This window comes from Taudactylus pleione, unplaced genomic scaffold, assembly GCF_031769625.1.
Source record: "Taudactylus pleione unplaced genomic scaffold, aTauple2 ptg000019l, whole genome shotgun sequence".
In the NCBI taxonomy this organism is placed as follows: Eukaryota; Metazoa; Chordata; class Amphibia; order Anura; family Myobatrachidae; genus Taudactylus; species Taudactylus pleione.
Genome location: NW_028284421.1, coordinates 41,039,014 through 41,056,651, shown reverse-complemented (window position 1 = coordinate 41,056,651; position 17,638 = coordinate 41,039,014). Strand labels below are relative to the sequence as shown.

The 17,638-nt window shown below is 41.4% G+C and overlaps 1 protein-coding gene across 2 annotated transcripts in view; it reads right to left on the bottom strand.

The window, feature by feature from the left end:
• SND1 (staphylococcal nuclease and tudor domain containing 1) overlaps positions 1 to 17,638 on the bottom strand; it is an 876,127-nt gene that overhangs the window by 820,015 nt on the left and 38,474 nt on the right. For both annotated transcript variants that reach the window (XM_088447470.1, XM_088447461.1), the window contains exon 4: positions 14,003 to 14,081. In XM_088447470.1, the coding sequence (XP_088303596.1) occupies positions 14,003 to 14,081 (79 nt within the window). The remainder of the gene's footprint in view (positions 1 to 14,002; positions 14,082 to 17,638) is intronic.

Sequence of the window (17,638 nt, the reverse complement as noted above, 5' to 3'; positions counted from 1 at the left end):
AGGAATGAATGCATGTGTAGCTAGTAAGGCTAGCGCCAGTCTATGAACACAAAAAAATTACACACATTTTACTGCAATAAAACATCAAGGAAACTTACGGGTCAATTTAATTAGTTGTGAGTTGGGCCCCGCTAGTAGTGCTCACGTAGAATTTGCACCTGCAAATTGCATTTGTAATGCTATTCCAAACCCGCATTACTTTTTCTGCGTAAATTCCAATTTGTGTGTACAACACCATGAGTAGGTGAAAAGGCAGGATCTTTATTTTAAGGTAAAAAGGTCAGAACATTGCAGTACCCAGTGGCAAACGCAGGTTTTCTAGAGGGGGGAGGGGGGGATTTCCAAATGCTTGATATTAGTGTTGCCAGTCCATGAAGAGGGCACAATTAGCACTTAACCAGCTTTAATATGCATCATATAAAGTGTATTGTGGGTCAATTCCAGCACATACAGGACCAGTGATCACAGTAAGCCATTAGATGTGGCAAAACTGTAGCAGGGCATGCTGGGACTTATAGTTTCACAACAGCTGGAGAGCTACAGGTTGGCCAGGCCTGCAGTAGGGCCATCCAACCTGAGCTGAATGTATTTCAGATGTGGTCTCCATTGCAGAGCACTGGAGCAAGTCTGGGGGAGCAGCAGAAGAACCTAGCACTGCCCTGGACATATACGTACATATTGGTTTAGTCATGCACTGGATAGTGCATTATATGGTATTAATAATTAATCCTATTGATTGTCTATAGCAGTGCACCTCTAACAGTGCATGTTCTCCACATCTCCTAGTTGGTGCACAGGTGTATTTATTACTGACTGACATGTTAAAAGATCCACAGGTGGTGCTAATTATTTCATTTGTGATACTGAGGACATGCAGCACTAGTAAATTCTATTTGACTATTTCTATTGTGGTCATGGTGTGGGGTGGGGAGTGGGGTTTCCCAGGCAACTGGAAACCCCCCTCCTCAATTTGCCTATGGTACCTCTTGTATCACCCCTCCCAATGAATAATCAGGGACTTGGGGGCCCATGTATCAAGGTTGGGAGAGAAAATTGTAACAAATTAGCAACCAATCAGCTCCTATCATTTTTTAAGCAGCCTACAAAATGTAAATTGAAAGCTGATTGGTTATTACTATCTCACAATTTTCTCTCCCAGCTTTGATACAAATGCTGGAAAGACTAATTAGCTGAAATACACTTGCTTGCTATCATTTCCACCCATTAAAAAAAAGTGCAATCATTATTTCCTAAGGGCCACTAACAGCCTTCTAGATGGTCCTGTTATATCAGTTGCCACTTGGGGTCCCCACTGCTCCTAGGCAGTTGTTTGCAGAAAAGTCACGCAACCTGAATCTCACATTTCCCAGGTGTGCGCATTCACACAATGTACGTATCATGATACAAACCTCGCTCCTAATTTAATTGACTGCTTAAAATAAAAACTTGATGTGACATATCTGTTAAAAGCATTAGAGATTTATTTCAGTTTTTATTGAAGCTCTTCCAATATAAAAAAATAAAACCTTAGGAGCTGTTGACAAGAAAAGTGGGGGAGGGTAAGCTGGTACCAGGGATATGAAACACTCCTAAACAGTCCATATTAAACAATTGAATCCCCAGTCCGTGTCTTACTGGCATAGGAGTTACAGCCCTCCATATATTAGCTCCACCTCCTGTCAGTTACCTCACAAGCAGTCCTTATACCCCCAGTGGCTGGCCTCCTGAAGGCACCCTTCCTAACTTTTTTGTTTTTGCCCAGGAGCTCAGTCCTTACTAGAGACAGGGGAAGACGTATCAAGCTTTGAGGGAGAAAGTACTAAATTGGCTCCTGTCACTTTACAGGTTGTTTGAAAAATGAGTTAGGACCTGGTTGGTACTTTATCTCCATCCACTATCACTTTCCAAGGCTTGATACATCTGCCCAAGAGGGAGCTGTGACATTCAGGGGAAGATGTATGACGGGGCAATATGGGGGTGGAGTGATATTGATACAGCTTCTCCCCCATGTATTATAGTGCGGTTGGGTGTTAAATAAAAGGGGTGCAACCTACAAAAAAGCGCGCTGATGTGCCTGACAATGCATGAACGGCCAGTAGCACTATCACCACAGCAGGGACACATCAGTCTAAAAAATCTTGCGAAGCTTGCAAGATCTCTCACATGCCCAGTGGAGCTGGCCGAGAAGGGACAGAGCATCAGCACTAGGCTGATGCTCTGTGCCCTGACAGGGATTGCCGAAGGAGGGAGTTTTCACTCAACCTCTCCAGCAGGTGAGATGTTAATCTCGTCAGTCATGCTTCTTGCGTCACCTCAGTCAAGAGGCGAAGCAGGAAGAGTTACAGCAGCACTATGCTTGCCGCTATAATAGTTCTTCCCCCTCAATGTCCTTATAGCCCTACCCAGTCCTTATTCTGTCAAGCAAGCTCTTCCAGGTACCTTTGCAGCCCAAATACACTTTGACCCTGTTACTGCTCCTTGGTACTCATTGAGTTATCTTGGTGGATGCTTTGCAGTTCTCATTTACCACCTGCTTTCTTATGAGTGGCTGGAGTGTCATGGAATGCTCCAACTAAATTATGCACACTTCCATTATGCTGCCCAGCAAAATTGTTCCTATCTTTCACCACTCATATGGCCTAACCTTACCCTCTACTCTGTTCTCCATCCTTTGTCCTGTTTGTTAATCTCACATAACCAGTCTCAAGAAGCAATTTAGCTTTTTTTTCTTAAAAACCTTCTCTGAACTGAAAGTTTTGTTATCCAAGTGACCGACAGGGAACACGTTCTTAGAGCTTCTGATATGGTTTACTGCTTAATAGACTGTCTGTAAATTTCCCCATGATTTTTCATGCATGCTATTAAACCACTAGCTAAAAAAAAAAAGAGTCAGGGCTGTACATTTCATTGCTCAAATCTTTGCTAGTTTGCAGATCTTTTGCTTTGCATTCCCTCACAAGTTGAGACCTCTTAACTCTGCAGAATCTAACCATCGATGGCGATATAGCAAGTGCCCATCGATGATTACCAACATTACAGTGGATGACAATAGTTTCACCAACCACTGTCATCCCTGCTCTTTGACTGACTGGTCTGTGGGCCAACCAGAAACTGGAGCAGGGCTTCCCAGGTGTCAGGGGAAAAGCTACGCTCAGTGTCCTTGCACCTTGTTTACAAAAAAAACAAAAAACACACATTCGGTAATGCTGTGCCATCGATTGAGGGAAACCATCTGGTTCTCCATCAATGGTAAATGCATTCGACATCGGCCATAAACCATCTATGATTATGAATCGTCGATAGTCATCCCTACAGAGAATGGTTTAATGATCAAACTGCATGCTGCTTAGGAATTGGCTTTCATCTCAAACTCAAACACTGTGGGTCCTTTTGGAACAAAGCATTTCTTACCCATTCCCTGCTGGACCTATTGTGGCTGCATACATTTGTCTAGCCTCATGCTATGATCAGTCACCACCAATTTAACCTCTTAATAATGAAGATAACCAACTAAATTTTTTACACTACAGTTCAATACCTTGACGAGGACAAGGGGGAGATCACTTTTTGGGATATTGTCAGGAGGTATTATCTTTCTGCAGATACAGGACCTCATATTTCCAGACAAGGTCTTTATTAATTGTTGTTGTCTGTTTCAGTGTCAAACCTTCTACCTACTCCACAGCCAAACTAATTGCTTTGTTTCCAATGAGATGAAAATGCACACTGTTAGAGATAGCAGGTTGTGATGACTCCACCTCAGCCTCTTTCCCCTTGTTGAGGTGTTTTGTTGGAGTGACAATTGGGCAGATAAGTGATGAGCCAGTGATATTATAAAGCTGGGTGCACACTTACCGATGTATCTATCCAGCGATGCGCCAGGCCGACATATCGGGCGGCTGGTACACGTTACACAATCTGGTGCCAAACCACCCGATATGACGGGCACCAACTCCACTCATCTGCCTGGCATCGTTCATCATATTGACAGATTGAGCAGCATGTATGGCAGATCTGTCGATGCAATGAACAACCCTGCGGGAGCGCACATGGGCCGACATAGTGAGCGCACACTGGACGATGTCAACGATATGTCGGCCCGATCCACCGGATCAGGAGACAGTGTCAAACATGTACCCACCTTAAGGACTGACTTTTTTAGACCTTTAGACTTTATTTATAGAGTTTCATTACATCTAGTGGAGACTAAACCGTGGTTTGTAGTGTTCTATGGTTGCTTACTTGTAGCACATAATGTAAATGTTTCCTACTTTGTGCAGGGAAAATAGGTGCCTTTCATGTTTATTAACATTGGTTTTACTTACATTCAAGATCTGGGTACCCTCCTTTTTTTTTTCATTTTATGCTCCCCAATTTGTGTAAAATAAACACTAATACCTGTACTGAAAAATTCCACCAACTGCATAATGTAAGAAACCAACCATTTAAGGAGGTAGATATTTTGTGCAATGGGGATCAGGAGGGCAATGAGACTAAAGGGGAAGGTAGAGTCCATGGAGCTCAGATGCTGAACACAATCAGACCCTGCACTGTCAGTGCCATGCTCCTGCTACTTGAACCACTTTACCAAAGGGGAAGGAGTGGAGGTGGATTTCTGAAGGCCTAACGTCACCCATCTCAATAGTATATTGGATGGTTTCTATAACATTGTGAAGAATAGGGTTTCTACAGTCATCTTGTTAGCAAATAAGATATTTAATATATGACATGTTTATGAAAGTCATTCATTGGGATTGATCTATGGTGTTAGAAGGCTGGAAATGAAACTGGAAAATTTACTCTAAAGTAACCAGATGTGTGGGCAAAAGCTGTAGAGTATGTCTAAGACTTGGGAGCAGGTACAGCATGCATAGTTTAGACAGTCACATTTCAGGTTATTTGGCAGCGAGGTTTGTTGCCACACTATACCCCTATATGTGGTGTATGTACATCAGTCTAAAAAAGACAGATGGATATTAGTGAAAATTTATTGGCTAAACACACTGTTAACCACAGATTTGTATCACATGTAAAAGTTATACAGATAATAAGAAACTGTAAAAGTTAAAGCACAATATTACAAACATGTAGTATATGCACATATAGATAAGGTTGTACACAAAAAAACAGATTAAATTAACACTTGAGCACAAAAAAAAATGAATCACAATAATGTAGGTAGATGTGCACACTGAATTAGACAGAATGCTTGTGAATTGTGATGCTATATAAATCTATTGTTCATATAGTCACATAGGAGAAGAGGCGTCTCGCTTCACTTGATGGGTCCGTTCCGTACAATCCTGGGTACTGGAAGGGTGATGCTGGTGAGTTGAAGGATTATAGTCCCGACCACTGGTGGAGGGGGAGGGGGTTTGCTGGATGACAACACTTGTTACCTGTAGACTTGCATTAATGGAGCCTGTGAGGTGGAGTCCTGCTAGTTAACGGGGTGTGCTGGCTTCCCTTGAGATGGAATTCAAAAGCTTTGCCTGGTGTGGCTGCACCGTTGAGATTGGACAATTCTTGCTGGGGTGCCTGCTGGTTGGATTGGAGCTGTGCAGTGTCGCCTGTTGTGGGCTGAGTCGCGGTGCCTTCTCTCCTTCCTCCCCGATGACGGATCTGTGTGGCAGTGTAAGACTGCTGCCTGCAGTGCAGCGGTCTCACTCGCTTCCGGCTTTGCGCCCGGTGGCTGCGATCATGTGACTCAGACTGGATGATCAGGTGACACAGGGGTGTTGGCAGTCGGAGGTGGGGTGTTGCCGTAGAGTCTGCTTCAATGCTCTGTGTATCCCAACGCGTTTCAGCCTTGCGGCCTTCCTCTGGGGAAGTGTATAGGTTGTGAGGTTGGTTTGCTGGGTTTAAAAACCCCTGGTGGGTTCTTTCCCCATTGCAGACTGGAGGTGTACGTAGTCTCTGGATTGGCTGGATGATCAGTCAATCATTGGTGTGGTAATTCTAAGCCTTCTAGTGAGAATGTCTCTGATAAGAGGTGGCCATTTTGTAGGAGTTTAGCTCTATAAATGACTGTCCAGAGTTCAGTGTTCATCCCATAAGGAGTTAATCAGCCATTTTGGTGTGGTTTGCATTACTTACCATTGGTAAGTAATGCATGTGGTTTGCATTACTTACCATTCTAACCAGTCGAATCATAATATTTATCACCATGGTATATACACATTAGCTGGATGTTCAGTTAATCATTGGTGTGGTAATTCTAAGCCTTCTAGTGAGAACGTCTCTGATTACAAAGTCCGGTGGCCATTTTGTAGGAGTTTAGCTCCATAAATGACTGTCCAGTGTTCATCCCGTAAGGGGTTAATCAGCCATTTTGGTGTGGCTTGCAATACTTATTTTACCTGCACCATTCTACCAATCGAAACATAATATTCATCAACATGGTAATAGTGCCAGTTGTGTTGACATACATACTGAAAAACACAAAAATAGTGGTTGCACAATTGGTTCAGTCTATTAATATGTAAGGTGACCTGTGTTTAGAATGACATTTGAAAGGGATTATTTACATATAATTGATCTAATTTCATTATCCATATTTAGACTTTTGGAGCAGTGTCTAATTGAATGATGCATCTTAACTCTTCTTTATTAGTAAGCTTGGTATAGTCGACTCCCCTCCATCTCTGTTTGACATCCTTCATTCTGTAGAATTGCAATAATTTGGGGTTGCAGCTGTTTGTTAAATGTGACGAGTGGATAGTCTATCCCCTTCAGTATGTTGCGTATATGTTCGCATACCCGTGTCTTGAGTGGTCTGATTGTCCTGCCCACATATAGCTTAGGGCAGGGGCATTGTAATACATACACCACCCCTTTTGTGTGACATGTTATTTGATTTTAAAGGTGACTTGGTTAGTAGGGGAGGTGATAGACTGAAACCACAGGTCAAAGAAGCACCAGACCTACACACGCCTTGCATATTCCACAGTGTGTTTGCATAGTGTCTTGAGTGTAGTTTGTCTTTTTGTACTTGGATGGATATGGTTGTTCACTAGTTTCCTTTTAATGTCTGGTGCTTTGCGGAAGATTACCGTTTGTTTAGGCGGTAGGACTTCTGCTAGCGCCTACTATTCTGCATCAGGTATAGAAAAAACGCTATTGAGCCCATTTAAATATACCAAATACCTTCAGCAAGCAAAATCAGGGGTACCATAGTGAACCCCCATGTCAGAGCTTCACTTGGGGGGTGACATGCTGATTTCCCCAAAAATGACAGTACTTTCCACTTGTTACAGTATCGCCGGGACCTGTTTACGCGTACTTCGAAATTGAATACGTGGTAAAGCGTGCTCACGCGCAATACTATAACGCCTACAACACAGGCGAAGTCGGCGTTAAGTCCGGGCCGCGTTAACTTAATGCGGCTTGGCTCAAATTGAATACGGCTCCAAGTCTTTTTTAGACTGATGTACATACACCACAGAGGGGTATAGCGCGGTAACAAACCTCGCTCCATATTAACCAAGAGGTTAGGCACCTCTATCTTACCTGCAGCAAACCCCGCAACCATTATCCAGTGCGCAAGGAACCCAGTACCATTTCCAATGCTATTTGGTAGGTTTAAGGGATATTCTGAGACCTTAATTTTAAATTTCTGCATGATTGTAACCCTGACAAATGGTTGGAACGTTAACATACTTTCACATTCCTGGGTGAATAGTGTTACCTTACGACAGGTGGGCAATAAGCAGACCCCCAGCTTTTGTACACTGCAGCATGCCCTGCCACAGCCTTACTGATAGGATATGCTGGGATGTGTATTTCAATAGCAGCTTATTGCCCACCCTGCTTTAAGATTTAAATCCCATTACAGAGGACATTTTTATTCGGGTATAGTGGCTTAACTGCCACCTGAACTACCTCCTCAGGTAAATCAGGATAGGTAATGAGCAGGCTTCTAAACTCCATAAGCCATCCAGTGGCATATTTGATTATATTTATAAATGTCTTGAAAGGATGTTAAACTGCATGTAGATGGGTGAAAGGTAACAAGTTTGCTAAGCATAAATCAAACAAAATGCAAACACCCACGGAATGCCAAGTGGATAGATTAAGTTCAGGAATTAGTTTAGACCAGGGGTTCCCAAACTCCACCATTACAGTCCAAGTTTTAATGATATCCATGCTTGAGCACAGGTGACAAATTAGTACTTCAGTCAATTTGATTTAACATCTGGGCTCAACCATAGATATACCTCTAGTTTAGACAATGCATTCAGAGATGGGGTCTCAGAAGGAAAAAAAAAAATCAGACTATTCAATGAATTTAACATGTACGAGATAAACAAATGCAATCTCACCCTAAATCTATAAGGTTATCAGTCCAAATTAAATCCATGAATGGGTGTGCTGAGAGGAGAGCACTCTAGAGCCACTTAAGGCTTGTGTTGTGGAGGAAAGACCCAGCCATGTAATTGGGATTACAAACCTCTTTGTATTACCGCAGGTTTAGTACATTTATGGGGTATATTCATTTAGGTGCTGCTTCACTCAGGACACCTGGTGTTATCCTAGCCTCCAACATTTCCACCAACTGCCCAGCCACAAGTGCAGCGGCGCTGTGTCCTGGGGCCGTTCAAGAGTCTCCTCCACCAAGCTGGCACCATGGTGCTGCTCTAATCTCCTCGGCGGTCCTCCAAAGGGAACCTTCGGGGTCCTGAAAGCGGCGGGTGCTGTGAAAGTCCAGGGAGGTGAGACTCCGCCCCTACAGAGCAGTCATGTGCGTAACATACCCAGACACTGCTCAAAAGCGGTGTGCCAGGGAGCAGTACTCAGGCAACAATGTCTTTTACATATACCGTGTATAAAGTTTACCTTTTCTTTTGCCAGCGGCCCCCTCAAATGTGTGTCTGGTATGGAGAGACCCCAGGGACTATGTTTGGTGACTCTCTCAGGGGCCATCTTTAGAGTGGGATACAGGGTTCACACAAACCTCTAGTCCAACTCCCACTCTGCTGGTGCTTGTCATTTTTCACAAACTAAGCAAACAAACCAAAACAGCAAAAAAAATTAAACCCAACTAAAAGCTAGGACCTAGCTAGTGCCATACTCCAAGACACACCAAAAAAAATAAATAAAGACAGCTTACGGTGGAAGGGGAGGGGTTATATAGGAGGTGGGAGCCAGTTTTAATTAGTTAGTGCCCGGCTCCACACCTCACTACACAACCCAGAAGTAATGCCAACCCCCAGATTGATGAAAAAGGAATCCTGAACCTGCAGGGTTTGTTCTTGCAGATGCTGGATTTTTGGTATTCAATTAGGTGTTGGGTTTTAGATTTTTTTTGAGCGCAAGTTTTTTTGGCGCACTCAAGAGCATGACCAATTTATCCTAAAATCCATATTTTTAGGAAAAATGGTCAGGAAATGCTCTAGGACCCTGGCTGCACCCCTCCTAATGACTAAGAAATTGGACATTTACAATTAGCTTAGTCAGTAAAAACTCACCTTCCGAAGAGCTGGCTTCTCCCTCCAGCAGCGTGTAGGTATGTTGTGCGAGTATGTAGTATGCTTAAGTGTGTGTGAAAGTATGTACGAGTGTTTTTAAGTGATTGAGTGAATGTCTGAGACCCCCTGTGTGTGAGCCCCCACTGGAGGCAACAGAAGGGAGAATTACATCTCCCAGCAGCCCCCTCCCCAGTGTAAAGATAGAGGGGAGATGACTGAGCCAGAGACCAGCAGAAAGGCAAGTAGGTTTCTTTTTCTCACAGTGTGCATATTTTTAAAAACTGAATACCGTGGGAAACAGGAGCGTGCATACCCGCAGTATTCCACAATTAAGTGCGAGGCGAGCATGATTTTTTGCTTCATTCCCAATTGTATATACCTCTTAAGCCACTATGCAGTTTTTGAAGAGTCAACTATAAGCCATTCAGGGAGATTTGCATATACTTAGGTTTGTAAATATTTTGTGAATTTGGACTAGAAAATTATTGGGCATGAGTTAAGGGATAGTATAGAATACATACATAATTTGAGGCAATGTTATCTTGAGTCACTAGGCAGTCTAACCATTAGACCTCAAAAGTTAAACCGCTTAATTAGATCAGTGATGTTTTTGAATCAAACTTCTCTCCCTTTTAAAAGTACATCACCTAAGCCCTTGTGAGCAAGGAGGACCGTAACAATTATTCTCCAACTGACCAGTCAATATTACATATCTACCACTCATTAACCATATATTTTTCAAGATAAAAAAATACATTTGGTGGAACAATGGCTACACCCTTTTGGTTCAACAGGCTGTTAGCAAAGTAGGTAAGGGGGCATCTTATACAGAAAGATTGGAAGGGTTAAAGAGGCAAAACGAGTCTCTTGTAGAGAAAGTCTGCATCTTTTACCATAATAAAGCACAAAGTGAGAAACTGCTATTAGGCTCACCTTTTCTTGAGTATACCTTAAAGTTCTCCCATGGACTAACTTACACTAACAGCCATCAGTGGTAGTGAGGACAGCAGGGAAATGAGGGCTGAAAAGGTTTCATTCCCTGAGCGTGAGAAGGTTGAGGGGGAGGCATAAAAAGGAGGGGCATACAGAAGCAGCACAAATTGATGCTAAAGTATTTGTCAAAGGGAAAGCATAAAATGTATAGCCTGTGAAAGGTGTGCTTTGGCTACCCATGGCGTAGCACAAAATCAAACTTAATTCTTGCAAAATTAGGTCTTGGAGTATAAAAAGGATTTCAAAGAGTGCAGATATGTCAAACATATTAAAGGGGAAACTTATCAAGCCTTGAAAAGTGATAAAGAAACTAGATTATGTCCCCGATATGTTGGCCTGATCCGAGGGAGTGGAAAGTGATATAGTACCTACCAATCAGCTCCTAACCGCCATTTTTCAAACAGCATGTAATGTTACAATTAGAAGCTGATTGGTTGGTACACCACTCCCTCGGATCAGGCCAACATGTCGGGCACATCATCTAGTTTGTAAGCAAATGTCTATAAATAAATATAGGGGGCGCTGGCAAAAGATGTTTCTCACAGCAGCTGCAACACAGATAGTTAGTCTCCAATGAAAATGGAAAAAACAAAATACAAACAGCGCTGATTGACAATAGATAGTATTACTTTAATAGACTGAAAAACATTAAAACACAATTAGGTTTAAAACCAACAAGGTCAGCATGAATGTAAAAACCCAGGAGCACTATTGATATATAGTCCTGTAACACTATTGGTGAATAGCAGTATATATTCCTGAAATACTAGGATTGGGGCAGTCCAATTGAGCAGCACACCAGTCCAGGTGGGTAGCCACCAAATAAATAATTCCAATGACGCCAAAATCCAGATGATGGTGACATCAAATCCAAGTGTCCAGGGTTCGCTGGTTATCACCTACACGTTTCACTGCTCTAGGCAGCTTTTTCAAGGTGTCCAAGTAATGCAAAGACTAGCTTTAAATAGTGCTCCAAATTAGCATCAATCACTCTCAGCCGTTGACAATCTATTGATTGTTCATAGTAGTTTTCCCAGTCATGTATATTAAAAACAAACCTTTTAGTAACAGGAGGCAAAACCTTTAATAGTCTATATAAATAAACGGAGGAATACTTTACTATTTCTGTTTTTTATTCATTGTGAAACAAGTCCCGATCGTGATATCCCCATCACTGCGGAAGTTGTTAACTTCCGCCGTGATGACGTCACGCGTCGGGTCCGATAGTATTGCTGGTACGCAGCGTGCATCACGCTGCGTCTCACCCAAATACACCACGAAGGTTATTCCACCGTGATGATGTCACATATCTAACTCCGCCACAGTATTGGTACGCAGCACGAGTCCCGAGGCGTCCCTTCACCAAGGCAACCAGGGACCAGCGAGAAAGTCACACAAATTGAAATATTGATCCCACACATATTAAACACAGACAATAGAAATATATACCTCTTATCAGATTCAATAAAAACCTCAATAGGCAGAGGAAAATATTATAATGTTAAAGAATAATGAAGCATGAAATATATATATATATATATATATATATATATATATATATATATATATATATATATATATATATATACACACACATTAATAACACCAAAGAAAATATATATAAATATATATATATATATATATATATAAATGATATAATACAATATACTTATATATATTTCAATATATATGTATTGAGTATATCAATAAAACAAATGGAAAAATATATAATACGCTACATCAACAATGCCTATCACTGATATAAATCTGAATAGATAGTCTACCTGAATAGTATAATAAATCATATACATATATATGTATATGCAATAAAAAGACTGCATGACACTAAACAAAGTACTTATTCTGTTTTTACATAACCACATTTAGTTCTAGAGCCTCATTCAGACCACTCAGAAATAGTGTATTGAGATGGAAGGTTCAATAGATTTCTTGTTGACAATTTTCTAAATCTATCACCCCCACGCACCGTGGGGGGAATAAACTCCAGTCCTATTACTGTCAGGGACTCAGGATTACCCCCATGATGTTCTAAAAAATGCTTGGGAATACTATGATTCGTTTCTTTATTATGTTTCTTCGATGTTCCATGAAGCGCACTTTGAGTGCTCTAGTTGTACGTCCTACATATCTGAGGTGACACCCACATTGGAGGAGATATATCACCCAATTAGTGTTACAATTAATAAAGTCCCGAATACTCTTTTCCTCTCCTCTTAGATTAGTCACTGCAAAAGTTTTATTGTTCACATGTTTACATGTGGTGCATCTTCCTCCTCCACATTTAATGAAACCTATTGTTTTTTGGGGCAACCATATCTTTATGGGATTGGTTTCAGTATCTATTTTAGTTGGCTTTAAGAGATTGGGAGCCAGCAAAGTTTTAAGTGACTTATTCTTCCTAAAGATAAATTTTGGATTTGGTGGAAGACACTCTCGAAGAATATTGTCATTTTTGAGTATACCATAATTTGACTTCACGATTTTCTTTATAGCGTTCGAAGCATTATTAAATTTAGAAATAAAAAATAAATCACCTGTCTTTTTGTTTTTGTTGATGTTCATCAGCCTTTAAGATTAGTAATGATTCCCTAACCATCTCCAAAGTTTCTCGATAAGCCTTATCTAATATATATTTCGGGTAACCTCTTGTTAGAAAGGATTCTAGCATAACCTTTGCTTGTTCGACAAATCTTTCTTTTGTCGAACAATTCCTCCTAAGACGCAATAGTTGGCCCTTGGGGATATTGGTCTTCCAGGGTCTTTAGTGGGCACTTTGAAAATGGAGATATGCATTCGTGCCCACTTCTTTTGTATAATTAGAAGTAAAGAGCAGATTGTCATAAATTTCAAGAGTTATATCCAGGAAATTGATCTTCGTTTCAAAGGAATGTGTAAAAACCAAATTATAAGTTTGTACCCACTATGCACCCCACTGCTGGCCGACATCTGGGTCGTACGGACGACGGAGGGACCCAGCTGGTGGCAAAGTCAAAGGTGCTGATGAGTGACATGGTGTTCGGTTACTGGATCATGCAGTGTGTACCAACCACACAGTTCATCGGCAGTCACACTGGGTGGTTTGTAAGTGCGTACCCACCTTTAGAGCCGCAACCCGCTGCATGAGAGTCTGCCGCATTGTCAAGTGGGGCTTCATGTAGAGCTGACCTGACTATGCCGTTGTTGGCCCCACGGGAGAACGCACTACACAACACTGCGTACACACTAGACTATTTTGAGGATCTGTTCCGATTAGTCGGAATAGAGAACATTGCTCAAACAATAGTCTAGTGTGTACACACCTATATAAAAAGATAGCAACAATAACCTGACTTAGCTGCAGCTATGGGTAATTGAGTTCTATCATAATCTTGTATGTAGCTCTCTGGAAAGAATAAATTGCATTGCAGTCACAGGGCAAAACATTGCCTTCGTAAGAGCTGCTCTAAACACTAAAGCATTTTTGTATTAGACCTTAGCCTGCCTATTGCCCAGCAAAGTATCATGGAGACTTAAGTACTTACGTTGTGGCTCGTACCCCTTCCCGACGAGATGCCAGTCCTTCTGCAACCAGAGATTCAGCGATGTTCTCGCCTGATGTATCTGCACACAATCAGATCAATTAGCTATACATGTATTGAAAATTTCATCATTCACCACCCCCTCTAACTCGAAAGGGGTGAACAGTACCATCTCTGAGCAGCCACTGGTATTGGTTTTGTTTTTTTGGAAGAGGGGGGGTTCCTCTTCACTTTGTTGGTTTTGATTATCTGGTTAATACCGTGTATACAAATACACAAAAAAAACACATTGCACCAGGGTAAGTTTCATTCAGATTGAAACCGGTTACCTACATTAGGATTACAATCTTAAAACCAAATGTTCACAACCTGCAGTAGTGCACTTACATGAATGTTTAAAAATGTACACATGATCAACTGAAATCTACAATTTCAAAAATGCCCAAAAGTAGAAAGGTAGAATAAAAATATACATGCAATGAACTCATTTACAGGCTATAGGGATAACATTGGTATATAACCATTAACTTGAAAGTAGGGATGACCATCGGTGGAATTATGCTCAGAGCCCCAGAACCTTGTAATAAACACATTTGGTTATGCTCATACATCAATGGAGGAAAACAATCCGGTGCTCCCACATCGATGGCAAAAGCATTTGCCATCGGCCATAAACCATGGTTGATTATGAATCATCGATGGTCAAAGGCCATCCCTACTTGAAAGGGTTAAGACACCCAAATAAGACAAGTGATGTCATTCTTGCAGAAATCATGACAAAAGCTGCTTAGACTCAAATGACGTTTATGAGCAAACCTCTTAAGGGGTAGCGACACGTGCTTCGTAAAATTTATATAGCAAAACTATAGTGCAGATACATAGCTTTGAATAGGAATGACTGATTTTTTTTTTTAATATACTCTTTACGAAGAAAGACCATACAGTAATATATGAAACTGTGCAAGAAGTCAAACAGTATAGGGAGACTCATTGCACAATAAGTTGAAATGGTAAACTCCTACATATAAAAAGAAAACGTAACCTAAAAAGGTGACAGGGAAAGAAGAAAGCAGCCAAAGGAAATTAAAGAGGGGGGGGGGGGGGGGGGAGGGGGCAAGGAACTCCTAATATTCGTCTGAAGCCGAGAAAAAGGTCATCCTTGCAATGTAGAAATCTAATCACTGGCACCAATCCCATGCAGAGGGGTCGTATCTGAATGCCAGCGTACTGGAAGAACTGCCCTAGCTGATTTATTCATGTGTTTGAGTAATGTTTTTGTAAATAATTATATTTTCACAAAGTAGTACAAAACAAAGTATGACACTTGGAAAGAAAAAAAAAAAAAAAAGTAACAGTGGTAGGCAAAAACGCAAGAAGCGCAGAAGATATTGGAAGAGTGCAAAAATACCAAAATGAAACAAAACAAGCCATTAGGAGTAAAAAAACTATGTAGCCAATAGGATATAAGAAAGACAGCAACCAAAATCTAGGGCCAGACTGAACCGAGCAAACCAGGATTTCTACAGCCAAATCTGATCTTAGACCTAAAGGGGATAATAAGAGGGCATTCCCACCAAATATGAAATAAAGTACCCGTATCTCAACTGGCGAGCACTTTGTACTGGATTTCTTGGGCCTCAATACTCGAAGAACAAGCAGTAATGACTTTGTACACCTTATCTCATACCACCTGGTTCCCCCTTGGAAGCAAGTTCCCTATCCCATATTTCAAAATGGTGTGACGCTGGAGGATATAGTACATTATGGGGAATTTTATATATGCCTGAAATTGCGTGAGTTGGGGAGCAGTATTGGAGCACATAGCTTCAAAAGGAGTCAGCGCTCTGCCTGCCATCAACATTCCTCCTAAGACAGACAAGGTGGTAGATTTCAGTTCACATTTTCCTCCACACCTCCAACGTGGGACTAAGTCTGATGGGAGCTTTTAGGAATTGTGGAGCACCAAGGAAGAAATTTCAGGGGAGCTCGAGACATTTGATAGACCCCTGCACAATATGTTCGCAACTTAAATATGTTTCAAAGCCAACAAAGTTGCTGATCAGTTTGCCAAGTTTACACATCTATTTTTTTATATCTGTCTTATGTATTTAATGTTTTCATTTTAGACAAGTTATTTTAATATTAGTGCATCATATGACAAATCTCTGATTGAGTAGTTCCTTATTTGTCATTGATAGCACCCCCTTTGATTTGATTTGTATTATACATGCACTAATACATATAACTTTAAAATTGACTTCTTGAAGGAGAGCCAACGACAAGCAACAAAGTGTGGAGTCATAATATTTGAAAATAGGATCAGAATCCTGAATAGAAGGTATAACCGCATTCCAACCCGCTACACAGCCAGACCATAGGGAGGAGGACAGAGGTTGGAGTAATTCAGTTGTGAGCAGTTCCGTTTTATAAACATTAGGGGAGGCATATTGTAATAAGGAAGACCTAGTCTGAATCGGTATCGGCATGCATTGGTGTAGGTAAATGTAAAGCAAAATGGCGAACTGAAGATACATGTAAAATTGAGTATTTAGTAAATGAAATTTCACGTAAAAGTTCAAATTAAACGAGCGTATGTGACCCCCTGGATCAGAAACATCCTTTATGGCTACAATCCCCTTAGATTTCCAGGGCTTAAAGTTATTATCCAGACCAGCAGGAAAAGACATTAACCCAGAACCTAGTGAAATGTGAACTAACGGGATTACGGTTAAGATATTCACAGATAGATATGCAGTGTAAGGTCTCTGTCGTCAAGTAACACAGGAGGGAGTAAAGTGTGCCTAACATGTAGCATCGCGGCAGGAGAAATTGGTGTAAACAGTTCATATTCCAAGGTGAAATTAGTATAAGAGCTCCTACCATGAAACCAATCTAAAAAATACAGCCTTCGAAAAGACCACCAAATTAGGGATATCCAACACTGCACAACCGCGGGGTAAACAAAGTCTTCAAATACCACTTTTACTCCGGAGCTAAAACCCGGGTTATTGCAGGGTTAACCCGGGCAGCTCCTTGGTGTAAAAGGGGTGAGGGTTGGATTGCAGAGTCGAGTGACTCGGCAACCCAACCCAGGTAAATAGCAGGGTTTAACACAGGCTTAGCCCGTGAAACTCTGCTGTGTTTTTAGGCAGTGCGCTGCAAGCCGGCCGATTGGTCCTGCTTCAGTGGCGCTTGGAGATGTCGTCATCTCCAAGCGTCCACTTTCATGCCTGAAAAGTCGGGTCTATGCAGACCCGACTGCGGTGTGAGCGGCGCAGACTCGGGAATATACAGAGTTGGCGCCGGCTAAATTCCGGGTCTGATCAGAATAGGAACAGTGTTCCAGCTCCGGGTCAGACCCGGAATTTTGGTGGAAAAGGGGTATAAGAAATTCAGGTTTTTTGCCAAAGAAAATTGGTAAACACACTGCAAAAGAGCAAATTTTTGGAAAGGCTAATGGGTTACACCTGAATCAAATAGGATAATTTCGGGAAGACACTTTTAATAACTGCTGATCTACCAAGGAGAGAAAGGATAAATGCACCAACTATCTAATACACTACCCATCTCTGAAATCATAGGAGAAATTAGTTTGATATATAGAGACGGAGTTAAATGGATACACAAGTATTTAAAAGA